General features: G+C 42.9%; 1 protein-coding gene and 1 pseudogene across 2 annotated transcripts; both read right to left on the reverse strand.

Annotated features, from left to right (window-relative positions):
- Positions 1–2198: 2198 nt before the first annotated feature.
- Positions 2199–4554, reverse strand: LOC311507916 (malignant fibrous histiocytoma-amplified sequence 1 homolog; annotated as a pseudogene). Its single transcript has one exon. The product of its transcript is annotated as a malignant fibrous histiocytoma-amplified sequence 1 homolog (transcript).
- A 3403-nt stretch (positions 4555–7957) lies between these two features.
- LOC311507375 (uncharacterized protein) lies at positions 7958–14841 on the reverse strand. The gene is made up of 2 exons (XM_084571688.1): positions 14598–14841; positions 7958–10176 (listed from the first exon to the last, which is right to left on the reverse strand). The coding sequence occupies exons 1-2, from the start codon at positions 14603–14605 to the stop codon at positions 8574–8576; spliced, it is 1611 nt and encodes a 536-aa protein (XP_084427814.1). The 5' UTR covers positions 14606–14841; the 3' UTR covers positions 7958–8573.
- Between the last annotated feature and the right edge of the window lie 5116 nt (positions 14842–19957).

Genomic DNA, 19957 nt, shown 5'->3' on the forward strand with positions numbered 1-19957 from the left:
GTGAGGAGCATTCTCATGATACAATATATATATCAAATCCAATAGTGGTGAATATGATATCAGTTTCAGATATAATTTTTACTGCCTCAGCCTCATTTAGTCAGGAACTGAGAAAACTTACTGTTCTGACTAAACCAAAATTAGCCCTTCCCCCTTTGCACCGTGGTGTTAGTTAGTTTTAAGTTTAGGATTAATTGATAAGTTAGACTGGAAGATTGTTCCTTGTCAGCCTGTGCTTTAAGGAATGTGATCATCAGTATGGTTGGGTCAGGTTTTAGCTTTTTAGCATTAAACACATTTCTCTTCCACTTTCTATATTTTAGTTCTCTGTAGGTTTTATATTTCTTTTATTTATTTGGTGTTGTTTAGTGTTGTTAGTCAGGGAGACTTGCAAAGTAGGAACTGGTCTAAACTGTTTTTACTGAGCACATGACAACACGTTACCCCAGTTTTAGCAGCAATTCACTGGCTCCCAGTTCATTTCTGGATTCATTTTAAACTTCTATTATTTATTTTTAAATGTGTTCATGGCCTCTCTCCACAGTGTCTGTCTGACCTGCTCCAGTCGTACGCTACCTCACATTCTGTCAGATCAGTCATTGTTGGTCGTCTCTAAGACAAAGAGGAAGTTGAGAGGTGGCCGCGCCTTTTCAGTCGCTGCCCTCAAACTGTGGAACGATCTGTCTCTACACATCAGTCAGGCCGACTCACTTCCTCTTTTTAAATCCTCTCTTAAAACACATTTTTCTCCTTTAACTCAGTTTGAGATGTTGGTTCTTATTGTTTGATTGGTTTTATGATTTTAATCTTGTTTCTAATTCGTCTATGTGTTTTATTTATTCTCATGTCTCTGTACAGAACTTTGGTCAGCTGTGTTGTTTTTAAAGTGCTTTATAAAGAAAGATTGATTGAATAAAACATCTTGAATCTTGGATGCATGGATTCATTTATAGTGATTAGTGATATCATTACAAGATATGAGAAGAAAAGACAAAATGTTTTTCAAACAACTTCATCCAGAACCAGCCTCAGATATGTTAATAACCATGAACTGATCTTCCATAATCATCAGATATCATCTCAACAGGTGTCATATTTCTGTCAATGAACAGGACCCGACTCTGTAACACTGTGATTAATGGTCTAAATTTTTAAATATGGTAATTTTTCCGTCTTTAGACTGGCTATAGGCAGCAACAGATTAAGAGCGTTTGTGTTTTCTCTGAGATGAGAATGATCCCTGAGTCGGTTAAGTTTTGTTTCTCTGCCGACCGAGTGAGTGGCTGTTGACTCCCTACTCTCAGTTAAGCATAGACTCATGAGTAGTGGATCCGAGTGTCTGAGTGCCTTAGTTTGTGCTGCTTGCTAGTGATCAAGTCGGGTAGTACGTTTAGTTTCTCTGCCGAGTGAGATATAAGATGTTTGAATGTTGTTTTTTATTGATTATATATCAATCAAATGTGGTAGGACTCAATTGAGCCGGTTAAGTAGACTCTAGATTCATGATCCTTCTTTGGTGGCCGGTTCAATGAGCCGGATCCCGAATTTTTTTCCCACCGCTAGTGAATATGTTCAGACTCCTGGCTGAGCTCCGTGGTAAACAGGAGCCTGGAGCGCCTGCAGGAAGCCAACACCTGTCGGACAGGTCTGTTGTGTTTGACCGTTTGAAATCCTTTAAGGGGATTAAGACGAGTTGGCTGAGTCACAGCGACAACAGCAAGAGTGAAAGTGCTCCGGGTCACAGCAACAAACTTAGTCAATTATTTCAGTTTCTAAACAGTTTCTCTTAGTTGTGAAACAGATTCCTCCAATCTAATACTGTCCTCCTTGGTTCCAGAGGTTTGTGGTGTCTCCTCCATCTTCTCATCCTTCATGTGTCTTTAGTCCAACTCTTCTCTGTCCTCAGACTTTTTAAATCCTGACGTTGCTGTTGATCATCACGTCTGAATGAACCAAGACCTCTCCACCTGCATCCATATCAATCTGTTCTGATTTTAATCAGCAGCAGGAAATAACTCCACAGCTGCATAAAAACAATCTGAGATCAGATCTTTTTCTCAAACTCAAAGTGTTTCCTGATTGACTCAACTGAAGGAACTGAGGAACTGAAGAAAAGCTCAAAGAAACAAGAAACTAATCTGGAATCAGGTTTAAGAATAAACCAAGAAGAACAATCACTGTGAATGTGATGTTTGTGTTTAAGGGTCAGAAAACAGTGAGATGAAGATTAAGATTATTAAACTCAACACATTCAAGTAGCAGTAGCAGATCCCCATCTTCTCCAGGAGCTCCATGATGAGGTGGAGGTCCTGCTGGGTCTGGATGAGCGGCCTGAGGAGCAGACGGATGACTTTGGAGGGCAGGAGGCCGTGCTGGAGGAAGCCCTCCACGTGGTGCTGCAGGTGGGTGACCCTGAGGTTCTCCCCCTTCTCATCCTCTATCACCAGACTCACCCTCCCCTTGTCCCCCCGCTCCCCCTCAGAGAGGAGCCGGTCCAGCAGTGTGGACTCGTCCCTCTGGAAGAAGACGTTAAGAATTGCAATGAACCGTGGAAGATTGTGAAAAACATACTCCTTCAGGGTGAGGCTGTCCTCAAAGTACAGCAGCTTCCCGCTCTCGTGCAGGTAGGATAAGGCGCTCTGCAGCCGGTCCTCCGTGAGCCCCGCCTGGAGGCCCAGATGGGCCGAGTCCCACCACGAGAGCCACAGGTCTTTGGGCTTAATGTGCAACTCCTCCAGCATCTGCCAGCTGGGCTTTCTTCCGCCTCAGGTTCCTGTCAGAGACGCCGTAGAAGAGGACGTGAGGGCTGGAGGTGCGGACGTTGTAGCCCTGCTCCAGAGCCTGGTCCACCTGCTGAGACAGGCTCCCAGACTCTGGGTGTCCCTCGCCTCCTGCAGGCCGATCTGTCTGTGAATGTCCAGACTCTTCTCCTCCACCTCCACCTCTCCACACAGGTCTGCATGTGTGCCCACCAAGCACACTACGGCGTGGGGTACTTTGGCACAGAGCAGGTGGAGGAAATAGCCCACGTGAGCGTAGAAGTTCTTGGGCGAATATGTTTTGAGGTTGATGACGAGGATGTAGAGAGCACCGGGGGAGAGAAAAAAAGGTTTGATGAGGTCGTAGTTTTGCTTCCCTGACAGATCGTACACTAGAAATGTGAGGTGGCGACCGGCGTCCGCCACCCAGTTAGTGACTTCAATGCCTTTGTTTCCCTGGACTCCTGTGACGTCCTGCTGTGAGCTCACCACGCTCTGCCTCAGTCTGGTTTTCCCAGCGTTCTTCATCCCCATCAGGACCAGCTTCAGTCGTGGCTTCACGGCGAGCTGTGAATGTGCAAGTTCCTTCTGATAGACGGCAATGTAAGGGATCCCCTTCATGCACACCTCGTACGGGGGCTGGATGAGAGGGTTATCCTTCACCTTCCAAATGTTCACTTTGGACAGCTTCCCAAAATGATCTGGGAGAATGGCTATTTGGTTACCCTGTAAAACAAGCTCCTCCAACTTCTCCAGCTCCACAATAGAGTCAGGCAGATATGTGATGTTGTTATTGTCCAGCCAAAGGTTCACCAGCTTCAGCAGCTGCCCAATTTCCTCTGGGATATGGGTCAGTTTATTCCTGCTCAGGTACAGCTCCTCTAACCCTGTGATGCTTAAAATCACCTGAGGAAAGTTCTCAAACTCGTTGGAGGACAAATTGATCATTTTGAGTCTCTGCAGGCGACCAAAGGAAGGAGGCAGGGCAGTGAGGTTGTTCCCATCCAGCATCAGGCTCTCCAGGTTGTGTAGGCGGCAGAATGCGTCGGGTAAGGAGGACACATGGAGACTGCTGTGCCACAGGATTTTGATGGACTGCAGCTTCATGATGTCTGCTGGCAACGCCTCAAACTTGTTCCCGGAGCAGTCCAGCTCCTCCAGCTCGCCCAGAGCCAGAATCTCGGAGGGGAACTGGTTGAGCTTGTTGTGGTCTGCATCCAGAGTGCGCAGCTTGGCCAGGCCGGAGAAAGATGTGGGCAAGTCGTGCAGGTCGTTGAAGCTGATGTCGAGTTCCTCCAGAGCCTGAAGGACCCCGATATGAGCTGGCAGCGCCTGGATTTTGTTGTGGCTGATGCAGAGCTTCTTCAGACCCCTCAGCTGTCCCACCCCCTCAGACAGGCTCCTCAGATAGTTGTGGCTCATGTCCAGCTCCACCAGCTGCACCAGCTCAAACACCACCCGGGGCACAGAGGTGAACTTGTTCCTGCGGAGGACCAGGATGCGCAGGTTGTTGAGGGTGGATCCCAGCCCCTGTGGCAGCTCCTGGAGGGAGTTGTTGCCCAGGTTCAGCACCTCTATCTCGGCTATATCCTCTGGCAGTTCTATCTGGTTGTTCTTGGAGCAGAGGGTGAGCTGGCGCAGGTTGCTCCGCAGCTTCCTGGAGCGCAGGGCGGCATCCCTCCACAACCTGGCCGTTTTCAGATTGTTCTCCTTGTCCTCCATGGCGCTGCAGCCGGACCTCCTCCCCCTCCTCCTCCTCCTCCTGCTGCTCCTTGTTTTCATGGAGAGTTTTCATGGATCCTGAGCGGCCAGCATGGAGGACGGAGTCCCTCAGAAATCAGCGCGCTCCTCAACAGCAAACCCTCCGCCACCGAGGCCAGAAGAGCCGCTACGTGTCGGGGGATAATCTGGTTTTTCGACAGGAACTGGAAGAGAGTCTGCGGCCGCGGAGGCATCCTTTTCTCTCTGCGCCACTCGGTCGGGACACAATGAGGAGCTCCGCGGTCACAGCTGCGGCTTCCACCCGGGGCTCCGGGGCTGCGGCTGTCCTCCGATCACGGCTCTGATCGTCCTCATCGCCTCCGGAAGCCTCTGGGTCTCTCTGTCCGGGAAGATGTGCTGCTTCTGAGGCTTTCTGAGCCGACGTGTGTCGTCCTGACCGCGGGGAGAGGAAGAGAGGCGGCCGCTGCTCACACTGCGTCAGATCCCTGAGCCCTCCTCCTCCTCCTCCTCCTCCTCCTCCTCCTCCTCCCTTTCTCCTCCTCCTTGTTGTGTGGACAGCAGGAGAGACATTCATTCTCCACATTTACTAAAAGCTGCTTCAGACAGAAACATTAGATGAAGGATGAATAAAAACCTTTAGAGTCTGTGAATGTGTGGACAACATGAAATAAATGTCAGATCATAGAAAGACTTCAGAGCTCAGAGAGAAATGATTCATGTTAAATCAGAAAACTGAGTCCTGCTGGAGGACAGAAGAGACACGACTCTGGCTCCACCTGCTGGACACAATCTGTAAGTACACAACCTGTAAAGTTGTCAGGTGCTTGGGGCCCCTGGCCAGCAGAGGGCCCTCGAGGACTGACACAACCTCACACTAAACTGAAACGTGTTAAGTTCTCAGTGACAGTAGGGGACCTCCCTAAGGGCCCCCCCCACCTGACACGACTCTGAACTCAATCCTGATTCATTTCCCTTCAACGTCTTGTCCATGACTCTTTAAAGTTGTTCAGTTTGACAACAATTCAGAATGAAAATAAGTTATTGATCTGGGAGTGAAAGAAGAAAGAAAAAGATAGAGGAAGAGGAGAAAAGAAGCAAAAACCAGTAAATGAACCTTTTGTCCTTTAATATATGAAACAGAAAACAGAGGTTATTAGATTCATATAGAAGAAGAAGAAGAAGAAGTGTCCATCAGGCGGTGATTTCAAATCTTTCCTGTTGGTCTAAATGGAGCATGGACATGACTCTGGAACAATATTCAGATGTTATTTTAGACTTTCTGACTCAAGGTATCTCATCTGGAGAAGAACAGGGAGAACATGCAGACTCACTGTTGATGCCATTCCTGAAAATGAAAACATAACCTGTGTTTTGTTGAGATTATAAATTCACTGTTAGACAAACACAGATTATATACTCTTGAACTTTCACAGAAACAAACATGTATTGACTGTTGGATGTGGTTCCATGGTTTTATCTTCACGTTTCCATCTCTTTAGTGGTTGTCAGCAGGCGTATCATTGGTTTACAACATTTGATTCTGACACTGATTAGTGTGGAGAATCTCAAAAAGACTAAAACCAGTTCTAAACCCTAGTCCTGAACTAGTAGTGAACTATAGTGTCTCCAGTAGCGGTTTTAGGCACGGGCGAACCGGGCAGCCGCCCGGGGCGGCATTTTTTCATGACACAAGGGGGGCGGCACGAGCACTTGGAAAAAAAAAAAAAATAAACAAATAAATCTGCGCCGCTGCGTGGTTTTCTATTATCTGTCATATCTGTGCAGGGAATTGGCAAATTGTCGCCCCCTGCAGCTACAGCCGCCCCTGCTGCTGAGAAGGTGCCGTACAGAGAAGCTGTGTGTGAGAAAGGGAAAGGGGAGGGGGGCGCGGGGGACAGTTCACCTCTGGGTCTCTCCCAAATTGAACGGACGGGGGGATCCACTGTATAAAAGTTACTAACACCTTCACTTTCTTCCATGTAACGCACATTTCATTCATAATATAATAAATACAGGCCTATAATTCATGCACGTTTGGTTTTTATGAATTGTGTGAAATGGCCAAATAAAAATAGGTAATTATCTGGTCACCAAGGTGAATTGGTTTAGTCTTGACTTCTGGTCGTGAGTGACAGCGTTGGAGGATGGAAATCTGTTGATTGTCGAGTGTCAAATAAACGAGATGGACAGAAAAAGGAAAGATAAAAGGTATGTTCTCTCTGCATGATTCCAGTATCATGTCATGAATGAAGGGCTAATGTTAACTGGTGATACGTTTGTTAGCCTTTTTGCTATGATGCTTGCAATGCTTATACAACAGTAATTAGTCTTAACAAACACCAGATCTAATTTCACCATGAGATTGTGCTTTGCAACAAAACTGTTACAAGTTCAGTTATTATTTATTTCCATCACGTTGGGTCCTGTAATTAGCCAACGAAATTTTCATATCTGTAGGTAGTTACAAAGATGAACATTTGCCATTTGCTACAACTCTATTTCGTGTCAAAACATAGTTTAACCAACCAAAAGTGTGCCAAGTGTAGAATTGGAGGCAGTAACCAAGGATCTAATTGTTCCTCCCTGAAAGATAGATTAAGGGGGCGCTCGGAGGTGTTCTCGCCCGGGGCGCAATTCAATGTAGAACCGCCACTGAGTGTCTCTGAGTCTTTGTTTGCATCCCTCCTTTTGACACGTGGTCCATAACATGTAGACAACTGGTCCCATGTTCTCATCATGTTATCTTAACAGTAGTCATGTAAAGTTATGAGTAAACATTTTCATCATGTTAAATCAGTGTAATTTGTCAGTGTCAGTCTTTTATCATGGACAGTGCTTCAGTTTCTGCTAACTGCTGTATGATGTCATCCATGAAGACATAATCTGAGATTTGTTGAGAACGTTCAGAATATTTTGGATGTCAGCTTTTTCATTTCAGGGAGATTTGACCTCTGCTTTAATCACAAAGACCAGATGCATTTTCACCCATTGTTATTTGATGATACAATCCTTGAGACCATTCTCTTCCAGCTGTTCTGAGGAGATGTTTGTCAGTTTGTCAGAACTCATGAAATATTTAACATAATATAAAAGTGCACGTCTACCTGGAACATTTAACCTTACCAGTTCTCCAAGTTCTCCTTTAATGTTTGCAGTAAAGATTAGGCTGATATTATATCATGATTTAGCCATGTTTCAGTCAGACTAAATAAAGCCTATTTTTCTCTTGACTGCATGTTGTGTCGTAGTTATTCGTTACCATGGAAGCAATCCTGAGACAGTCCCCCACTGTTGTCTTCTGTGGACGTCCAGGTCTTTTTATGTTGCTGAGCTCACCAGTGTCTTTATTCTCAGAGTTTACCAACCTATTGATTTGTCCACTCATAATGATTTATCTCTGACGGATTAATTTTCCAGTGAAGACACTCTGAGCAAACTAATTTCATGAAGCAGAGATTTTATTCAGGATTCACAGAAAACTGCTTCAACCAGGAGACGATTGAATGTGAAGAACAGAATATAGTGAATTAAAAAATCAGAACAACATAAAATGATCTAAATGTTTCTACTCAGCCTGAGTCATCTGAAATATTCCAACTAGTCATTCCAGCATGAACACATGAATAATCCAAGGCATCAGTCAAATCAAAGAACATCAGATTTCAGGACTGTTCTCTTCAAAAACACTTAAGTATTAAAGTTGGATGGAGCTCCAGCACAGCAGAAGATTTCTCCACTGTGTCTGAGTTCAGTGTGAGTAACATCCTCTGTACAAACTGATTAGAATGACAACAACAAGCCAGTAATATGAGATACAATCATATCACACTGATAGAACATTTTCCTCATGGAATACTTTTACTGTTGATACATGAACTACATTTACTGAGAACTGATAACACTACTAATATGTTGGTGTTGTTACTTTGACTGAAGTCAATGATCTGAATATTTCCTCCACCATGTTTCTGATTGGAAATATGAACTGAATATTACACTGAACACAATCACAATGAAACAACTGATTCATGTTTAAAGAGAGTCGACAGCAGAAACATCACAATCATGTTGTTCATCTACATGAATCATTATTTAACTTTTTTTTTTCCCATATCCCATCAGAGTACCCCACACATACTGCATCCCAGCTCTGGTTCCTTCATCCACTCTCTTTTTCATCTCCTCCAGTTTCTGGACCTTCTCTCTGTCTCCTCTCTCCTTCATCTTCTCAATCAGGAAGTCCAAGTGGACATGAGTGGACACTGAGTCAACATTCAGGGCGATCTGCTCCAGGTTGACAACATGTTGGTAGGCCTCATCCAGGAACTGGGACTTCTCTGATGTCAGTTGATTCATTTCTTTCTCAAGATTTTCCACAAGACTCAACTTTTTCTGACTTTCTGATTTATTCTTCTCAAACTTCTGTTTTATTTCTTCTTCAGTTTTCCTAACTCTCCTCATCTTGGTCACATATTTCCACTTTTCTTTCACATGATCTGATACAGGACACTTGTTGGTACAAACAGTACAGCGACCTCCTTTCATCACCTCACAGTGTCTAGGAGACCAGGTTATTGTACATGGATGGTGACAGGTCTCCTCACAGACAGTACAACAGACAGCTCCTTCATAAAACACCAACCACCACCTCCCACCATTAATATGTTCTTTTTTATCTTTGTAGACCTCATCAGCTTCTACAGCGAACTTTTCATTCTTCTTCATCTCTTCTTCATGTGTCTTCAGAGCTTCTTGAATCTGTTTGATCTCTGTCTGTTTCAGTTCAGTCAGTCTGATTCTCTCTTCCAGGTTTTGGATGCAGGCTGTCAGTCTGACACGTTCATTCAGAACAGCCACAGTTTTCTCCAGTTTCTGAGGTTCAGATTTTTCCAGAAAAGCTGTGAACCCTCTCATTCCTCTCGTTGATGTTTTATCAGCATGTTGAAGGTCTTCTAAGTCCTCTGTTCTGTCTTCATGCTGACAGTTTTCAAACAGGAAGTGAACAGGTTGATTCTTCTCATTTTTAGCACATTTAATTTTTGCAGCTTCAAGAGCTTCAAGAACATTTTTAGGTTTTCTTCCATTAGAGTGTGTGATGAGAGCTACGATGTTTTTCTCCAGGTCTTTTCCAAACAGAGAAACCACTGAATTTAAGATGTATGACAGTCGATCACTGAGACGATTATCAGTGGCCTTCACCACCAGACCCACTGCATTAACTTCATGAACTCCATCCTCTGATCTAAACAAGTCAATTAATCTTTGACTGATGATGACATCATATTCAATTCCTTTGGTGTCTCCATATCCAGGAGTATCGATGATGGTCAGAAAGTAGGGCAGAGTTTTATCTTCAAAACCAAAGATCTCGTACACGATCACATCTGATGTCTGACTTTCTATTTGACTTCTTTTCTCCTCCTCTATGATCTGAAACCAGACTTCATCCTCAAACTTCACTCCCATGGTGTAGTTGACCAGAGAGTTGATCAAAGTAGATTTTCCTGCTCCTGATTCACCAACTAGTAAGATGGTTTTATTGGTCTTCTTCACATTTCTCTCTCCAACAGTCATTCTAGTCAGAGTTCCAATCTTCTCTTCTTTTGGTTTCAGCTGGTAGACAGCAGGAGATCCTGAAGAGATCAGAGTACTTCTGGAGATGATGTCCTGATACATTGATGAGATGTTAGTGTTACTGAAAAGCAAAAGTACAAATATGCTCAATTCACATTTACAATTTCATTATTCACACTTCATTAACTGTTTTCTGTTCATAGTGAAAAGATCAGTTAATAAAATCTAAGAATGTGATGTGTGTAGGAGGCTGCATGTTACTGGTTGCTGAAAAGTGATAACTACATTATCATGTTCATGAGTATTGTGATCAATCAATAATGTCTTTTCTGTCCACAAAGTTCAGTTCATCTTAGTGACCTTCCAATAGTCAAGATATGGTTTAGGTACCAGTCACATGTAAACAAGAAGAACTTGGAGCCATGTTATTGATGCCACACCCACACTTCTTCTAGACTCACTGGTGTTTTCATGTGATTAATACTGTGGTCTGCTCTACCTCCACCAGTTATAAATGGAACTTTTTTTTTCTAATTTTTATCAAAATATGCAGCTTTAGCTGAGTACCCACTCGTTGAATATATAATAATGTCCTATTAAAACTATTCAGTCACATTCAAGCATTAATCATAAGGCTGACATGACAATCAGAACATTTCAGTAGTCGTGTTCTGAAACACTCAACAGGTTTGTTTGAGAGAATGGTGTTTTGTTTCCAGATGCCCCCTCAGTTTTGACAGCTTCATGCTTTCAGGTGCCAACACCTTGCTGCAATAAACACACTGAATATTTTGTCCTCCTTTGTCCTCAATATAGGAAAATCCATATCTCATATAATCTGCGTCGTACCTGCGTTTCGCCATGCTAAATTAGCATATGTAAACAAACTTTGCGATCTTCTATAGACGTGACTTTTTTGTTGACACAGCCATGTTGACAGGAAGAGTTAAAATGAATGGAGCCAGCGCTGAAAGCAAACATTGAAGAATTTACCTGAGGTTCATGACAGTAATGTAACTACAATAACAAGTAACTGTTTAAGTTTTTTCTCCTTGTGAGTAGTTTTAGTGCTGAATGAGCAACACTCCTTTGTAATCCACATTATAAACATTAGCCTAATTTGCCTTTATGGAAAGAAATCTGTTGGACATGGTGTTAAAAACAGTAGGACAAAGGAAAGTTAATGAGGTAGTTATATCCAGATACTGCAGGTCAGGAACATAGTCCGTGCTGGCTGTTTCAATGCTCGAAAAAAATCACACCTGGGGTATGATAAGGGTCCGTGCGCAGTAAACTCTAACAGCCTGAAATCAGTGCATCATTCATTTTTCCTCTGAGTTTTTCTGCCAATATGGTGGTGTCAACAAAAAGTCACATGACGCCCGGAACTCTATTGTGTGAAATGGGGGCTATCACCCGCCACCTACTGTTAAGGAGTGTGAATCGGTGACACTTTATTTTTTAACTTTTTTTTTTCTTTTTTTTTTGCCCCGGCAAAGGCCCACGACCCATTGAAAACGGGCCTGTAACCCACTTTTGGGTCTCGACCCACCAGTTGAGAATCACTGCTTTATAACATGTTGAACATGATGGTATGATTATTAGTGTTAAATCACCAGTGAAGCCACATGTTTCTGCATTTTCAACTTAATCAAAGATATTAAATATAAATTAGTTGGTGCTGTGCTACATATCTTGGTGGCGCACATTTAAACTGCTATTGTAAATAATAAGACTATTGGGACTTTTGGATTTTAAATGGAATTTCATACTCAGTGTAGTGATAGCCTTGTATAACCAAGATAGATTTTAAGTTTTTTCTGGAAATAGATTGTGGATTTTGGATTTATTCCTGATGAGGGAGACGATGAACTACCCATGAACTGGATTATCTATGGGGCCATTATTGTAGCAAAACTATCTGCAAATGTGTATTTCAATCCATGTGTGTGTAACTAGATTTGCAAATGTGTAAAAAAAATTCCGCAAATGTGTACATTGATCTGTATGCGTAGACAAAGCTATAAATATGTGATCTGTAAATATCTGGCCTCTCCATTGGATGTCTTTTCACACGTGACTTTTGCTACACTTCTGCCACGGCAGATCTGCAAATGCGCGCAGCGATTTGTAAATGCGTGTGGAGATTAGTCTGTGAGCCTCCGTAGCTATATAGCTACATACCACCAGTGGGCGCTACGCTAGCATCCAATGATATTAGCTAAGCTGCCTGGTCTGACTCTGGCTGGTACCAGACTGTGGCTGGGACCAACAGTGGTCCTGATCCAGATGCAGTGGAGGCTGGATGTCGTGCTGTAACACAACAGGGCTCTCAAATGAGACACACACATTTCATTAAGTTCACACGCTCACACACACGCTTCTTTTATCACAGAAGTGATAAAATTCGCCGCACATTATTAACATAGACTGTTTAAAATGAGTAATCTATGAATGGATGAGGCGAAAGCAGAGTCCTCTGCTTGAATCAGCGACCTATCAGCAAATCGACGGGACAAAATAGTATTTCTAGTTGCCAGGTGAAATAGTAGCGCCGTCAAAGAAGAGCTGGAAGTGGAAGCCCAGGAGGATGAACTTATTTTAACGGGAGACAGCCCTGTTATGTAGTTACAGCACGACATCCAGCCTCCACGCTGCATCGGGATCGGGACCAGTGTTCATCCCAGCCATACAACATTTGCGGAGCTGTCGCAGCAGAAGTGTAGTAAAAATCACGTGTAAGAACACATCCAATGGAGAGGCCAGATATTTACATATGACACATTTATAGCTTTGTCTATGCATACAGATCGATGTACGCATTTGCGGAATTTTTTTTACACATTTGTAAATGGTAAATGGCCTTGCTTTTATATAAAGCTTTTCTACCTGACACTCAAAGCGCTTTACAGTCACAGACACATCTAACCATTCACACACACAAACACACACATTCACACACCAGTGCCTCACACTGGGAGCAACTGGGGGTTCAGTGTCTTGCTCAAGGACACTTCAGCATGTGGCACATTCCGGGGATCGAACCGCTAACCCTCTGGTTCGTGGACAACCCGCTCTACCCACTGAGCCACAGCCGCCCCAAAACTGGTTACACACACACGGATTGAAATACACATTTGCAGATAGTTTTGCTACAATAATGGCCCCATAATTATCTCCTTATCCTGAGGATCTGGACCAAGGTCAAATTGTTCCTAAGGAGACCACATACTCATTCATACTCATCCTTTCAGTAGCCTATTGTTGAATTCCACATATTGCCACCTAACTTTGTTTTTGACTCAATGCTATATTCCTTGATTGAAGCTAGTTGAACTGAACATTAAAGGAAAGGAGACCTGCAAAGCACTGTTATTACACCTAGTGATGCACTGAATGTGTTACACTAGGAGAGTGATACCCACATTTGAAGGGAAACTTACTTTTGTAATTTAGTTTTAAGTTTAATATATTTTAAGTTGTAAGTATCCTGTAGTTCCAGATTCTTTATGTGTCTGTCACTCTCCTGAAGCCCCTCCTACAAATCTAGACATTTCCAAAATATATTTGAATACTCTGTGTACCATAAGTGGGTTACAGGCTAAATCTTGGCGAGCCAGACAGGAGGTGTTTATTGAAATATCTTGCACTATAATTTTTAGGTGGACACCTTGGTAGTCACTGGAGCAACAAACTAATTAGTTGAATTAGGCTTCTACTTTCATTTCTAAACTTAAATATAACTAAAGTTGTGAAGATGTCAAAGTTGAAAATGGTGTTTTAGTGAGTGGGCTAATGCACAGTCAGATGAAGATAATGAAGTGTTTGACTTCCTGAAACTGTTTGGGCCTGTAGACAGGATGGCTGAGGTTCCTTCTACTGATAAAGAAGTGAAGGTTATTGTTGAGTTTCAACATGAGGTAAGATAATCCTGTTTTATATTTATGCTACAGTGGAGAAGGAAACAATACCTCATTAACTGGAGAAAGAGGACAGAATCAAACAGTCTTCTTCAATGGCATGTAAATATCTAGTCATTAAAAGACACAGATGAACCTATTTAAACCAGTCTGTTAGAACTAAATAATCTTTTTGGATCAAATGTGTTTAAGAAAATTCTACAAGTCCAGCTTTTTGGATATTCAGCTGTAAAATTTTTAATTCAGTTCACATGAGAGTGTGTTAAAGAATTGTACTTGTATGTGTGAGGTTTTCAGTTTACTGTCTGAATGACTTTGGTTTGATGTGAGAAGCTGATTCTGAATAATGTCCCTAACAGCTCCTCTTACTTTAACTCCACTGTTCTGCCTCCACTGTATCAGCTGGTGGCAGTCGCTCACTCCTTGTCTCTGGCTTCTACCATTATTGGTTTTATTTCATTTGTACTTTGATTTATTTCTCTTTTACTTCTGGAGAATAAACTACTTTTATCTACAACTCACATGTGATCTCTCCTCCTTCTCCCAGCTCTTCTAACAGTAACTTGTGTAATGACTCAATAAACATCCTGATTGTTCTTGTAATTGTTCTTATTCTACTCACGTTGCCATGGTGATGTCTGAAACAGCTCCACACAGTGAAGAGTCAGTGCAGTCTGGTCTCTAAATGAAAACAAGAACAAAACTATTCATTCAATGATTCCACAGTTTTTACAGGAAATCAGAAGATGTTCCAGACAGACTCTGATCCTTCAGGTACCAAACATCACGTTCATCCCTTTCACTTCCTGCTCAACATAACCAGTATACACATAATGTACAGGTCAGAGCATTGGTACATTGATCTGTTCAGTAGCTTTTCTAGGATTTAGAAAATGATCAGAAGCATAGAAAATAAACAATGAGTGAATGTTTAGCTTCACTCATCATGAAATGTTTAACAGTAAATGTATCAGGAGAATATAATAGTTTGAATCTTTGTCTCCTGATCCTGACATTTAAAGTCATCTTACCTGAGCTGTTGGCTTCACAAAGCTCTGTGATGCTGAAGAGACAAGAAGAGCAGAGCACAGAGGTTTTATAAGGTATCAGATGGAGCTGGGTGGGAGGAGTGGGGTGGTCTCTGGTCACATGTTTTCAGAGAAACTCCGACTCTTTCCCGGATCCTTCATCCCTACTGTGAGTTTCACTTTCTGTTTCTTTGACAGTGCCCAGATCTGGATCATATAGATTATCTGGGGGAACCTGAAGAAAACTGTGAACAGGAGATAAACTCACAGTCTGGCAGGTCTGAAAACCTTTTGGTAGTAGAAGATTATTACCAAGTCAGAATGTGTCAAGATGATCGATTTAAACATGATGATACAGAAAAACACACATGCTGAGTCACTGACTGAAATAAATTAATAAATGGGGGGGGGGGGCAATGAAGGCTTGTGTTGATGTGTACAGTAGGTGGCGTGTATGAGCTATTAGTCACATTCAGTAATACACAGGATAAGATGTTATAATCCCTTGTGCCAAAATCCCAGGCAAAACACATTTAGAGGCCCTGTTCAGCTAAGAGACCCTACCAAACCTGTGGTCATATAATATGACAATTAACCTATAATCTACATAAACTAAGTAAAAGCTGCTGGCTTGTAAGCCCATTGAGCAGCATAGTTCAGACATTTGTAAAACATAAACTAACTAAACGCTGCTGGCTTGTATGGCCCGCTCAGCAGCTAACCATAGCTACCACGTAACAAGAAGACAACAGCAGTATGCAGCATGTCATTGGGGTTTTCAAGTGGGCACCTCCCTTCACCGATGTTTCGTTAAGTTAGGCCCACGACACCTCGAGAAGGCTTAACAGTGACTTCCAGCGTCCTGGAGTCTCCCCCCTCCACACCGCCACTGCACAACCCTGTTTCTCTCACCATTCGATGTCTATCAACAGCTAATATAGTAACTAATAACCACGTAACAAAAACAAATCTACCATGATTCGCCCCGTTGATGCGGACTGAACCACGAGCCAAACAAACAAATCTACCGTGATTCGCCCCGTTGATGCGGACTGAACCACGAGCCAAACAAACAAATCTACCATGATTCGCCCCGTTGATGCGGACTGAACCACGAGCCAAACAAACAAATCTACCGTGATTCGCCCCGTTGCTGCGGACTGAACCACGTAACAAACAAACAAATCGCGTAACAAACAAATCGAGGCCTACATGCGGCCTTCCTTACCTTAGCTAGTTCCCCAGCTAGCATGCTTTCTGCGCACCCATAACCAGTCGCTGGCTGTCTCTGCTGTCCGGGACATGTTGCTAACCGCAGTCCTCTGGCTCCTTCCCCGTATGCCCAGCTCGCTCAGCAGAGCAATCACCGATTTTGCCACAAATCCACGGCAACCCACTTCTACCGGGCGGACATAAGCCTTCCATCCATTCTGCTCTGCATCTGCTGCTAACTCTGCATACTTAGCTCTTTTTCGCTCATTAGCCTCCTCAACTCTATCTTCCCACGGGACAGTCAGCTCTATGAAATAAACTACTTTCTCTGGCTCAGACCACAACAGCAGATCTGGCCGTAGTCGAGTGCTAACTATCTCAGCTGGAATAACCAGTTGTCCATTTAAATCCGCTCTCATCTGCCAGGCTCCTCCTACTCTTAGCTGTCCCGTGTTATGCCTGATGCCTGATAGTCTAGCCTTTTCTCCCTCCCGTACAAACTTAATACATCTATTCTCTCTGTTAACGGCCATGGAATTTACATTCACCCGTTTTTCCTCAATTGCAGCTGCTAAACATTTCAGTACCTGATTGTGACGCCAGGTACAACGTCCTTGGGAAAGACTAACCTTACAACCTGTCAGAATATGTCTAAGCGTGCAGACACAAGTGCACAGTGGGCAGACAGCATCCTCACCTACCCACTGGTTTAGGTTCTGGGGAGTTGGCAGCACATCATAAGTAGCCCCTAACATAAATCTAATTCTGCTAGCCTCCATGCTAGCCTCCATGCCTGCGACACTGCCTTAGTGCATCTAACTGCTTCCTCCTGCTTCTGTACTTCTTCCACTACCATCTTTCTCCTTTCTACTGCTGATGCCTTGCTCCACAGAGGTTTCCCTGCACACAGCCCTAGGCCTCCACGCTCTTGCTGTACATGACCTATGATATCCCTATGTTTAAGAGCTGCCTGTGCTTGCTCAGATAGAGTAATGCAGTAGTAATAATAATAATAATACATTTTATTTAAAAGCGCTTTTCAAGGTACTCAAAGACACTACATAAAAAGAACATCAAATCAGCAAAAACAAATGTGAAATATAACATTAAAAACACAATAAACTGAGCTAAACATTAAAAGCAATTTTAAAAAGGTGTGTTTTTGTCAGAGATTTGAAGGTAGGAAGGTTGGTACAGTCGCGGATGTGTTTGGGGAGAGAGTTCCAGAGGGAGGGGGCAGCTGCAGAGAAGGCTCTGTCGCCCCAGGTTCGATGCTTGGTCCTGAGTGGTGGAGTAAGGAGGTTTGCGTCACATGAACGGAGGCTGCGGGATGGATTGTGGCGATGGAGCAGGTCAGTGAGATAGGAAGGGGCCTGGTTATGGAGGGCTTTGTGTGTGAGGAGGAGGATTTTGAACTGAATACGCTGTGGAACTGGGAGCCAGTGGAGTTTCTGGAGGACAGGAGTGATGTGATCACGGGAGCGGGTGTGGGAGAGCAGACGTGCAGCAGAATTTTGGATGTACTGAAGTTTATTTAAAGTTTTGGATGGTGTGCCATAGAGCATTGATTCTCAACCGGGGGTCCGCGGACCCCTAGTGGTCCGTGGTGTAATTGCAAGGGGTCCGCGAAAATAAAATGTTTTTTTAAAAAAGATCCTATGACATTTATACAAAAAGTATTATTTTATTCAAATGTGACTGAGACCTTTATCTACCTAAACTACAGAGGGTGACATTTTCATATTTTTCTCTAATTCCATCTGTCATAAGTGTAATTCATTGTATTTTAATAAGAGACCTCGGACCCGTTTGCATTGTTAAAGTTACTGCATAACGCTGTTAATACAAACTTAACAGGATCTGCATTCTTTTCAAATTATGAGCCCCCTAGTGTTTTAGTGGGCACAGGGCCGGCGCTAGCCATTTGGGTGCCCTAAGCACAAATGCTTGGTGGTGCCCCCCCCCCAACCAACCAACCAACCAACCACCACCAAAGGAATAACAACCATTCAGAATTTCTTAGGTTCTCTTTACTTCCAAAATAACTGCTGCAAATAAATAATTTTACATTAACAATGGCACCAAACATGAAAAGAAATAAATATAATATATATATATATATATATATATTCTACTGAAATGCATTTTTGATTGAACCATCATACACAAATATTGCACACATTAGTCTTTTATATAGGCCTATGTGTCACTGGAACATTTAAAATTCAAAACTCTATTTTACCTTTAAAAGAGGTCTGATGAGGCACAATATAATAATTCTGTACATAATTTGACAACTCTGTGAATATGAAAATATACAAACACTGCTTGTGGGTTTTTTTTTTTTCTAATTGCAGTTTCACCAACAGATGTCGCCCTTGGCCTATGAACCTCTTGAAAATGACCGCATAGAACAACGAAACTTCTCTAAAGCGGTCTAATTTGGCAAAATCACATCACGTTCAGTTGCAGGGTTTTTCTAAAGTTCACCTTACCGAGAGCCGTTTCCCACTCATCATTTCATTACGTTGTGAAAGTGTCACTTGTGGCGTTACCTTTTCACTACACATCGTTTGATCATAATTGATAACAAACGCCAAAAAAGCGTCCTGAAATGCAAAGCAAACTAGGCTAATAGGCTAACGTTACTTACCTGACTATATCTCTGATGGCTAAAAGAAATAGCAAGCCCAGTTTAAGCATAATCAAACATAGCATTGCTAGCTGACTAACTGATAAGTCTACCGTGCAAAAACGCAACACAGGTTCTTTTTTATTTATTTATTTATTTATTTGTGATCGTACAGTAGACAGTAACGTTACAGTAGCCCACACAGCAGCACAGGTTCGCGTGGCCGTCGTCAGATTTGGAAGTCGCTGAAAAGGCTCTTTCGAGGTTGTGGCTTCGAGTCGACTTCAGTGAGGCGCCTTCAGTGAGGCGCGGTGGTTTATGGGATGAGTCGTTCCTTCTCTCGGAAATGAAAATATACACAGTCTTGTACCTTTGACTTTTTTTGGACTTTCTCTTCGTTTTTTCACTCTAAATGATATGTTATATGTTTATGAGTTCAGCCGTAGCTGGTTATCCTAAGACATGCTCTAAAACTCTTTAGATACGGATTTTTCCAAAACGTCAATGGGAGAAATTAATGGGAACCGTACCTCCGGCACCTCCGCTCTCTTTGGCTGTGGGCGGGACTGTGACGCTCTATTGAGGCATAATCGAACAGACCACTGGGAGGTGGGGAAGGGGGAGACTGGAGAGAGGGCCACACAGGAGATTCACCTTTTTCTCCACTAATTTGGTCTAGGCCTATATTACTTTTGTATTGCTTTTGTATATTAACATGCTTTAGTCATATTTTATTTGTTATTTATACTAGTAGCCTATTGTGATGATTTTTCACGACCCAGATTTTTTGGTGCCCCCCCAGGCACTTGGTGCCCTACGCGCAGTGCGTGATGTGCGTGTGCGGAGCGCCGGCACTGAGTGGGCATACACCATTCATTTCTTAATAATGCTTTTATTGTAAAATATTTGCAGGAAGCTGATGTGGTAAAACTCATCAGTCGCAAGGTTGAGGTTAGCGATTGAAATTATGCTAATGTTACAAACAAACGAAGAAGATGATAAGCACAGTTACACAAAGAAGAAGAAAGAAGCAGACGACGTTTCACGTTGACAACATGGAGACATTGCTCAAATGAAAAAAAGACCGCTTGTTTCGGACGAAGCAGCCTC

The sequence above is a fragment of the Chelon labrosus genome (assembly GCF_963514085.1).
Source record: "Chelon labrosus genome assembly, chromosome: 22".
Classification (NCBI taxonomy): domain Eukaryota; kingdom Metazoa; phylum Chordata; class Actinopteri; order Mugiliformes; family Mugilidae; genus Chelon; species Chelon labrosus.